The following is a 10816-nucleotide window of genomic DNA, read 5'->3' as shown; positions in this document are numbered from 1 at the left end:
TTTTAATTACAATAATGTAGCTTAACTCCGTGACCCATTCGGCTGCTTTGTTGCTTGCCGAACAAGCCCAGCTGGGGCAGCCTCCCATCCGCTTTGGCGGGCTCTGTCGGTGGCGGTGCCCAGGATGATGTCTGTTCAGCTCTGGAGCAAAACAATCCAAATGCAAACCCAGGGCTGCACCCTTCACCCCCCCCCCCCGGGGTGCCCGCCAAGAGCCGGGAGTCCCTCTCTGTGCGTTATGTCCCAGGCAGGCACCAGCCCGTGGCTAAGGGAGAGCAGCTCTAGACACGGGGGACAGCGAGGGAGCTTTATACCATTCCAGCGGCCCGCGGGGGGGCAGGGCGGGCTGCAGTTCAGACGGAGCCCGAGCATTTTCTGTCAGAGGGGGAGGCTCCCCTGCTCCCTGCCTTTAAGGTGCGGGGGGAGGGGAGGAGAGCGAGAGAGACACACAAGCAGCGCGCGCTGCAGTTGCGGGGCTGCAGCCCGGGGGCAGCCGCAGCCGAAGGAGGCGTCGCGAGGGGAGCGGGGCAGCGGCTGCAGGGCCGGCCCCGGGGTGGGGACGCCGCGGCGGCGGCGAGCCCGGGCGGGTGAGGACGGGCTGAGCTAGGAGGCCGTGCATGGATGTGCCGGCGGGGGGGAGGAGGCTGCAGCGGCCGGGGATGGGATGCAGGCGGCGGCGGAAACAGCTGGGGGCAGCCCGGCTCCGGCCGTGTCAGCGAGCGGGGCGGGGAGAGGGGCAGACCCCGGGGCGTCAGGGTGCGTGGTCTCTGGCGAAGCCTGCCGGGAGCCGGGCCTGGGCAGCGGGTGGCCACCCGAGCGCACATTCACCCGGCTCCGCCCAGGCACACAAGGGCAGCGTCCCTGGCCCCCTGGGCCGGCCCCGCAGGACAAGCCGCCCAGGCATGGCCTGGACCTGGTTACTCCGCAGAGGCGGTAAAGGTCCCAGCAGGGCGCTTGGCCTAGCAACAGCCACGCTCCTCCCCAGAAGTGGCTGGCTTTCGGGGGGTGGGTGCTGTGATGTGCCCTCAGCCGCGTGTGGTCTGTAAAGCGCTTTGTTGTGCTCAATCTTGTAAACCATCGTTACTGGGGCAGGGGCGCTCGCCCAGGAAAGGTGGAACCCGATGGGATTCTGTTCGGTGACAGGTTTCAGAGGAGCAGCCGTGTTAGTCTGTATTCGCAAAAAGAAAAGGAGTACTTGTGGCACCTTAGAGACTAACCCATTTATTTGAGCAGAAGCTTTCGTGAGCGACACCAAATGCATCCGATGAAGTGGGCTGTCGCTCACGAAAGCTTCTGCTCAAATAAATGGGTTAGTCTCTAAGGTGCCACAAGTCCCCCTTTTTCTTTATTCTATGACATTGTCCCTGGCGACGATATGCTGAGTCAGCCTGGCTGTTCTCGGGGGTTTACCACAATTCTGTGAGAAGCTAACACCGTGTTTGTCTGTCTGTGAATTTATATCTGTGATGGGACATCACTGGGGTTGCCAGACTGTTGAACGGTGTTCGGGGTTTCTTGTGCTGCTTAAATTGTGGTTCTCACAAGAGAGGCCTGTGAATTCTTCAGTGCCCTAGCCGCTCTTGTGGGCTGCAGGGCTTCACTTGATCATTCTCTAAAGTGGGTCTCAGGAATTGACTCATTTAAATTTTTTAAACCAAGATTTTTGCACAGATCCCTGTGCCACTTCAGATACGAACCTGACATAAAACTGTAGGCGTTGTAAGTAAAATGGTTTACTGGTGAAGTTTGCTGAATGCTCTCCAGCCATCAGAATTACAGGCACAGAATGTTTAAGCTTGCAGAAGTTTTAAACTGAGTTTAAATATTTATTTCAGAGAGCATTGAGCACAGTGAGTGGGATTTCTTTTGAGATTATAGGGCATAAGGCACATTCCTATCTGGGAGAATCAAAAGCAGTTTGGGGGATTGTTTTCAGTGGAAAATTCCTAATCTGTTTTAATACGGGGCAGTATGTCGATGTACTCAGTATAAACCGAAGTACCTACACATGACCTCCTGAGCACCAGTGGAAACAACACGGAGCTTCTTCCATAACAGAGTAGGATATGTGTTATGCAGAATTTTCATCTCCGAGATATCAAAATTTGTTCCAGGATTTAAAATAATGTGTTTTAGTATTTCCTTTTAGAAAAGGAAGAGTTGTTACTAATATGTGATTTAAAGGGGAGGGGGATTTTGCTGCTTTCTGATCTTGGACTTTAATGAAGGACAATGTCAGATTGGAGGAAGGCTAGGGGAAATTTCTGATGCAGCTAAGCTGACCAGATGTCCCAATATTATTGTGATCATTCTGATACTAGGGACTTTATATTACATAGGCAACCTATTCCCCCCCTCTTGATTTTTTCACACTTGCTGTCTGGTCACTAGATACATCTGAGAAAACTGATATGTCAGGAAGGATTTGTTAGTTATGTATTGCTTACTGTACTGTGTCTGAGCCATTACAGGCAGCTTCATTTTAGAAGTAATGGGACAATTTCATCAAAAGGGAGTATGTGTGTTGTGTATGTATATGTCTTTCAGATTTTAACAAATCAGTGGATCTTCGTGCGCACTTACACAGTTCTGGTATTTTAAAAAAAAGTTAAGTTCTCACTGTAACTGTTTTTTAATTTGAAAGTAGATAAATAGCCATTGAAAAATGTCTCTTGATTTTTAAAAGCAAAGTGGTATCCATGTCTATTATTTTGAAGAACCTGCCTTCTTCCAAAATGAAATTCTATGCATACCAGATGGTCTAGTATAAATTCTACTTTGATCAATGTCTATACACTTGGAAAGAAATTCATAATCTGGTTAGGTTTGAGCCATTCTTTTGATTTTATTAGGGGAAAGCATATAATCTCTTCCCCCAACCTTTCACATTCATATCTTCTCATATATGAGCAATGATAACTTCAGATATACAAATGAAATAAATAGGGAAATTACGCAACTTGTGTACACCGCTTAAAATGTGTGTTTATACATGCTGATGTATACGCATATACATAAGGGATGGCGATTATTTTTGGGTTTGGAAGAAAGAAGCGGTCTTTTCTCTGTGTCTTTAAGCCAGCTGCTATTGTTGGAATCACAGCTAGTACCAGTTAAGCTTTTCAAGGGTGTTTTAAACATGCTGTTGACAAGTACCAGTAATCAGTTGTTGCTGTGTTTTGATAACTGATACTAAAAAACAGGGATAGAAACTGAACCCAAATTACCTGATTTCAGTTTGTATCTCTTGTATTTTACAAAGTAAAAACAGGTCAGAGATGTAGAGACTGTGAAACTCAGAAAAAAATATTTACTTGTCTTGAAGCAGTCTGTAAATAAAGTCAAACAGTTGCTTTTCTTAATTCCATTCCTTTTAGGACTGGATTAAGTAGGATAGCTAAGTGGCTCCTGGACAAGCAGTTCAGCCTGAAAATCCCTCTGTGGGGTCTTACATTTGTATTATATTGTTTCTTCTCTATTAGTATATCAAGTAAAAATAAGATGCATTTAAATTTTTTCTAACTTTCAGTATTTTTAATTTAAAAATCTATTGCCGTGTAAGTCAGAAATTGAGTGCTTTGGAGCTAAGTAACATTAAGCTAAATATAGACTATATCCAAAATGATTTTGATTTTTACAGACACAGTTCTTTACTGATAATGGCTACGTTAAAGTTCAGTGGGCCTGTTTAATTAAAATATATATGTGATTTCTACAGAAAGAAAGTCCTCCATGAACTTGCACAGATTTGCGCAGATGGACTTCCCTTGCTGGACTGGGCCCTAAATTCTCACCTACATTTTTAGCTTCTGAATTCAAAAATTGTTTGGTATGTCAATACTCCCAGTAGTGTGTATTATCTTCTCTATGCGAAACACCATTTCATCAAAAGGAGTTTGCCTTGTAGGTTATGTAACATTCCCCGAGACACATTGTACAAAAAACTGGTGATACTAATGAAAAGTATCAGCACTCTGTGCGTGCTGCTCTGGTACTTTACTGCTTCAGATTTGAATTCCCCCCTCCCACTTGGATCTCATAAACAATATTAAACTAGTTTAGATTAATTTAGTTTTGGTGAGGAGGCATCTCTCTTTTAATTGTGCCACACAGTGTGCTGTTTTTGAAGCCTATTTGGGATTAACTTGTTAAAATCAACAGAAACATTTGAGTTATACCCCAAGAATTCTTTTATGCCAATTCACATGCCAGCAAGGAACAAGACAGACTATGGACAATGATTTAAAACTCATTCAGACTAACTAGTCAGTCTTTTGGCTGAGTGCTGCTGACAGTGCAGTTATTCTGCCATACTCAGTAAGTGGCAGTTTTTCTACTTTTGAAACTTAACTTTTTTACGTTGGAACAATTCAATTAATTACGTTCAATTAATTGAGTTCAAATGGGGAATAATGATTTTTGAACTGATGAATGCTTGGTTATAAATGTCCTTGTTCTTCCTTCTGCTTTTGATGATTATTCATTAGATTATTTTGGACGAAGGGGCTGTTGGGTAGATTCTGTGGGACTATCTGGAACTGCTCTTGAACGATTTAAATCCTGTTTCATCACCTACGTTACTTCTGTCACTCACTAACATGCTGTTTCTGGCAGCAGTAAGACATTTGGGATGACGGGGTTTTATTTTGAATCCCTTTCTAGAGAATGCTTTAATCTTAGAGGCATGTGGTCTAGTGGTTTGCTGCCCAGATTTGAGCTGTACTGAGGGGTTCTAGTCCCAGCTCTGCTGCTAGCTCATTGTAAACATCAGTGTTTCCATTTTGCATATGGATGTCATGGTTACCCACCTTGCATTGGTATTGTATTATAAGGCTTGCCTAATTAATGTTTAGGAAGTGCTTTGAGGACCTTGCAAGGAAGGCACTGTAGAAGCCCAGAGTGGTGTTTTTCTCTCATCTGTTGCTATGCAAACAACACTTGGTTACAAAACTCTCATTGGGATAATTTTGCCTTTGAGAACAGATTGTGATCCAGGGTGTTTCTGGGGCAGGCCCAGGCCCAGATGCTGCATAAGAGTCAGGTGCAGCCTCACCGCTGAGTCTGTGTCCAAGGGTGAGGGGCCTGCAGGGTGATCTCCCACCTTTGTGCAACCAGTGGCCTGTGCTCCCCACTGCCATGCTGGAGCCTCTGCACTTATTTATTGACAAATAAAACTTGAAGAATTTTAAAATATTTTGTGCAGCATTTTTAATTTTTTGGCCCAGAATGCTCTTAGGAGTAAATAGGATAGAATGATTTAAATCAAAGAAATGTAAATCACTGATTTTAATCATGATTTTAATCAGCAAGCAAGAAACCTATTTTTAAGCCATCGATTTAAATTGTGTACTTTTAATTTTCCTAAAGCAAGTTTGATTCTCATTGGTTGGTAACATTAAAATACATTGGTTTGCAACTAAATATAGCTTTTACACTAAAATTGGTACTTCTTTTTGCTAACCAGGAGCATACACTATTTAATTTATTACACATTTATTTAAGCAATCAGGGATTTGGAGCAATCAAATTTTTGAATTGCTCTGCTGTAGCTCCACTCTGGCACCAATAGTGACTGCTCCAGCTCCGCTCCGCCCTCCAGCTCAAATGAATTTTTAATTAAATAAAAAAAATGCATGCTGTAATTTTGAAAAAACATTATTTTTATTCAGACTTTTAAAACAATTTAAATGTCAACAATAATACAAACTAGAATCATTCATAATTCATTCATTTCTTTAATAAAACATATCTCCAAAAAACTTTGTAATTTTTTATCTGTACATTAAATCTTGATTTCGGCCGAAGTGAGAATAATTGTGACATGTTACGTAAAGTGGTAAAGTAGGTGTTAATATCAGTGGTTATACAATCTGAAACTTTTTGGCACTTTTAGGACTTTCTTGCTAAATATCATTCATTTTGGATTGAAAATGGAAAAAAAAAAAACAACTGAGCAGTGGAGCAGTCAAGATTTTCTGCTCTGCTCCAGCCCCGGGCAAAAACCTGCAGCTCCATTGCTCCGTGCTCCAGCTCCAGATTCTTAATTCTTACATTTAATTATGTTTGAAAATGATGAATGATGCAGTTCTTATTGACTGGATGATTACTTTTTACTTGTGATTCGTGTCTAGCTCTGTTTGACTGAAAATTCAAAATGCACAAAAAATAGCATTTTATTTATTTTTTAATAAAACTACTTGAAATGTGCTGGATACATAAATAAACTTTTATTTACAGTACTTTAAATTAGGAGTAAGTCAGCTGAAGGCAGTAGAGTTACTTTGGTGGCAGTGAATGAAGAATAAAGCCCAATGCTATAGTAATGGAAACATCAGTATTTTGTATTTTTCACCCTGATTTAGACTTGAAATTTCAAATTACATCAGTCTTATATCCGGAATGGAAAGAGAAAACATGCACGTGTCATTCTGTACCTTCATGTATACATGCATGTGTTATATTAGAGTTTGCGAGAAAGGCATACAGTATTTCTGTTCAGATTTGTCAGACGCATTTGGTTTATGAGGGATATGTTTCCTTGAGTAGTGTAATGCTCATTGGGAATATTTAATCATATGAGTTGTAACAGCTGCCATGGCTTACCCCAGGAAGAGACTGCTTGTTAAAACAATCCCAGAACATGGAAGTTCTTTGAGATCTTGCATTTGAAGCACTCTGAGGTTCTGGCAGGGGGCCTTTTAACAAAGCTCTTGGGAACAATATATTTTCAGTCTAGTACGAGGATTTGAATGCTCTGCTATTTTCTCAGAGAAGGGGACAATTTGACTCTTCTGAGGGCCTGCAGACAAAGAATGCTATGCCAGGTCTCCTTCCCAGACTTCCTTGAGACCTTTAAGAGGCTCTACTCTTTGATTCTCAGCTGCCTGTCTAAAGCAGAAATGAGTCTGACTCAGGACACATGAGGTTGAATTTTAGGTCAGATATTGTATGCTGTGAATCTCAGACTTGGTACAGAGGATAGGAAGGCTAATTGGGTTAAATGAATGTTTAATAAGAGCTTTCTTACCCCAATCTTCAGATTGGGGATACCATGATGATTGGGAGGGGGCGAGAATTTATGTTTTGCAAAGTGCCATAGCAACTAAATTATGACCAACTGTCTTTAGCTTCGATCCGAGAAGATGAGATTGCAGTTTTTAGGGTCAGTTTGGGCCTGAAAGAAAGAGGGTTTTAAAACTGAAAACAGTTTGCTGTGTTCCTGATCAATATCTGTTGTATATTACAATATGTGTTTGTATGTTTATTGCCTTCCTCTTATCTTGGCAACCTTTCCTTCATTCACTATTTTGTTGCTAACCTCTGGTTCTTATTTAACATATGCAGGTGAGGTAGAATCTTAAAGAACAATATGGACCTTGATGTGTTAAACATGTTTGTAATAGCAGGAGGCACTCTGGCTATCCCCATTCTGGCATTTGTAGCATCCTTTCTCCTATGGCCTTCTGCACTGATCAAAATCTATTATTGGTAAGTTATAAGAATATTAGCATGGAATGATTATTTTTGGTTCACACTATAACGTAGATTTAAAATGTGTGGTTGCCAGACAGACTGAGTGCTCAGTAAGTCCCACTTATCTTAAAGATGATCTCATTGTTTATTATTCAAATTCTTAACTCGTGATCATATAGTATTGCATGGGTCCTCAGGCTCGGGTGGAGGGTCCCATTGTGACGAGTGCTGTACATACACATAGTAAGGAACAGCACTTGCCCCAAAGAGCTTACAATCAAACTAGACAATGAAGATAAAGGCTGGGAGAGGGGAAGTATTATTTATCCTGATTTTGCAGATAGGGACCTGAGGTACAGAGAGATTGAGCAACTTGCCCAGGGTCGCATAGGAGCAGTGACGTTGGAACAATTTTTACAGAGAGGGTGCTGAGAGCCATTGAACAAACTGTAAACCCTATATATGATAGAAACCACGTCAAGCCTGGGGGTGCTGCTGCACCCCTAGTTGCAGCACCCCTGCATGTAAGGTCACTGTCAAAGCCAGATACTGAACCTTGGTCTTCTGAGTCCCAGAGTTCAATGTTGTGTTCTCTTCTAGCCCATAGAAATGACTAACGGAGGAGTCCAGCTTTAATACATTTTAGAAGACAGGATTGTTTATTGACAAGGCGTGTTATGAAAATTTCCCAAAATCTCAGTCAGCTATTCTTGATACCAAGGTACACTGGTTCCTGGGGGAAGTATTCTTAGGGCCCGTAATATAAAATTATATTAAGACTTTAACACGTGGATGGAGTTTTGTTATAATAGATTTGTGTTACTCTTAAAAAACATAACTTTAAAACACAGACTGAAGGAATACTATCATTCCTTATCACGCTCTCCCAACTGAGGCTTTTTGGGTTATGTCTTTGTTGCAGGTTGCTAGGCAGGGCTTGATTATCTGGGTTGCTTTCATTTGAGAGGGAGGGCTGCCCATGGGAACTGGTGTCATTTGCACTTTTCGCAGTACAGGAGAAGAGACTGGGGAATAATGGCCTGTTGGACACCCTCATCAATCAGGAAGGCTATCTGGATCTTGTGGGCAGGAGTGATTGTTGCAATGGGACCAGAATGTGGGCTCAAGCAGAGCAGAGAAACAAAACAAGGTGTGGGAGAGAATTAAAGGCAAGAGAGCAATTGACAGAGGCTTCATGATTCCTCTGTGAACTGGGACAGGGCAATCTTCCAGCAAGACAGAGTGGAAACCTGGTAATTTCATGCTCAGGACAAATAGAAGTGTTATGCTCAGGAGAAGTAGAAAACCCCTGTGCAGCAGTAATCTGCATTGGTAATGCAGTTGTCAGTCTGTGCAACTCCTCTTGACATCTCATGACAAGCTGCATTTCTGTGAGTCATTCCTTTACTAAGGAGATGATGGTAATGGGCTCTCACTGAGAGAAGCATTAATGGCTCGAAGTTCGTTCCCCCTGACAACTGTATTGTGACTGTACTTACAATAGCCTGGCCAGTCTTATTTCAAAATAGCTAGGCTGTGCAGAACAAACACAAGGTACCTTCATGTGGTAACTAACATGTGGCCTGTCAGTTTCTTGAATATGAATGTTAATCTGAGGGTTCTGATTTGTATCAGGTTACACAAAGCTTCTTTGAAGCCACATCTTTCTTCATGATTAAGAATATAATTTGAAATGTGAAAACTGTTAGTTACAGAAAGAAGGTTCCCAGCTCTCTCTCTCTCTCTCTTTGCAGTGGAGTGTTGAAGAGAAGCTGTATAATTTTCCTCATTATCCTATTGTACCCTGTCCTTTCCAATAACAGAAGAGAACCACACTAGTTCTTTAGTCTTCATGGAAACGAGATGAAGCAATGATGATGTTTACAATTCCTCTGTTTATTTCAGATGAGGGTTTAAACAGAGAATATTCCTTTAAAAATGCCTCATCTGGCATTCCAGTTGTGTTAGTTCAGCAGGATTGCTGTACCTGATGTACAGTTAACAGTATGAGTTGTTTTAATTTGGTCACTCATCAAATTCCACTCTACTGCTGAGGTATCTTAAAGTCAAACTGATCTTCCGTAGAAGTTTCTGACCATAGTGCAATTTGTAATCCCACTTCCACTCATTCAGGCAAGGCAGCAGGATCAATCTCTCTGTCTCTCTCTCTTTTTTTTTTTTTTTTTTTTATGGACAGACATATAGGTCTAACACAGATTTATTCTAAATAATCTTATGTATTCAGGCAACTGAAGGCTAAAACTGACAGGATGTAATGAAACCCTGGAATATTGGTAACTAATTTGTGTAAGGAAGAATTCCTTTCCTTCACGCATCACATCAGGACCTGAGGCAGAATGATGCTTCTGCAAATGATGGCTAAAAAATATCACCAGTTCTCTGCTATGGAGATGTCAGTCCAGGTGCTGGGACTTCTGTGTCCTCTGGCTTGTATAAATCCAGTTGGCAAAAGAGGATTAAACAAGTTGCACTTCCTTTGTAGATGCTTTTCCTATTTTTTTTTAAAATCTCTATTCTGTGTGTCCTGGGAATGTGTCTCCGTAATGGCCCATAACCAGTAGAGTTATCAGCAGCCATTGCTGTAACAAAGATTGTGCAGACTTGTTTACTTAGATTGTAAACCCATTAGGGGCAGGCACCGTCTTTTTGTTCTGTGTTTGTACGGCATTGAGCACAACAGGGTCCTGGTCAGTGACTAGGGCTCCTAGGTTCTACAGAAATCCAATTAATCAACAAGAAGTACCACAAGCCTATTAACAGACAGCGTGAAGGCAGGTGCTGCAGAAATTAATATTTTGGTGAGTGAAAGAAACAAAGATGCTTTTTCACTTTCATGATTAAATTGTGGAACTCATTGCCACAGGATGTCATTGAGGTCAAGAATTTAGCAAGATTCAGAGAGGGATTGGGTGATGATATGGATAACAAAATATTCATAGTTGTTATAGCACTAAAAGAAAAGTTTTGGAAAGGATACAAAACCAGTCATCAGGGTTTAAGCCAATCTCTCAACTAGTTTGGGTTAGGATGAGGCCTTCATGGGGAGGCAGATTACCCCAAATCTGCCTATTCTGGGCTTTCTTGCACCTTCCTCTGAAGCATTTGGTACTGGCTGTAGTCACAGATAGGGGACTGGACTGGATGGACCTTGGGGCTGGTCCAGAATGGCAGTTCCTATGTTCTTGAAAATATTTAGTCAGTGGAGACATAGACAAGAGTTTCAGAGTAGAGATGATGATAAGAAAAGGGCTGATGCCAGAGAGCTCTGAGGAGCCAGGCTAAGTAGGCAAGTAAGAATGTGCTAGATGTTTTAAAAAATGAG

The 10816-nt window shown here is 41.9% G+C and overlaps 1 protein-coding gene across 3 annotated transcripts in view; it reads left to right on the top strand.

The window, feature by feature from the left end:
* The first annotated feature begins 438 nt into the window (after positions 1-438).
* Positions 439-10816, top strand: part of ABHD6 (abhydrolase domain containing 6, acylglycerol lipase) — a 31123-nt gene continuing 20745 nt past the window's right edge. Inside the window, exons 1-2 of one of the 3 annotated variants that reach the window (XM_038411703.2) lie at positions 439-587; positions 7345-7488. In XM_038411703.2, the coding sequence (XP_038267631.1) occupies positions 7370-7488 (119 nt within the window). In that variant the 5' untranslated portion in view covers positions 439-587; positions 7345-7369. Of the gene's footprint in view, positions 588-3716; positions 3830-6998; positions 7163-7344; positions 7489-10816 lie in introns of those variants that run through there. The other 2 variants (XM_038411704.2, XM_043519959.1) reach the window with 2 other exon arrangements.

Source organism: Dermochelys coriacea, chromosome 7, assembly GCF_009764565.3.
Source record: "Dermochelys coriacea isolate rDerCor1 chromosome 7, rDerCor1.pri.v4, whole genome shotgun sequence".
Lineage (NCBI taxonomy): Eukaryota > Metazoa > Chordata > Testudines > Dermochelyidae > Dermochelys > Dermochelys coriacea.
This window is presented reverse-complemented; position numbering and strand designations above follow the sequence as displayed.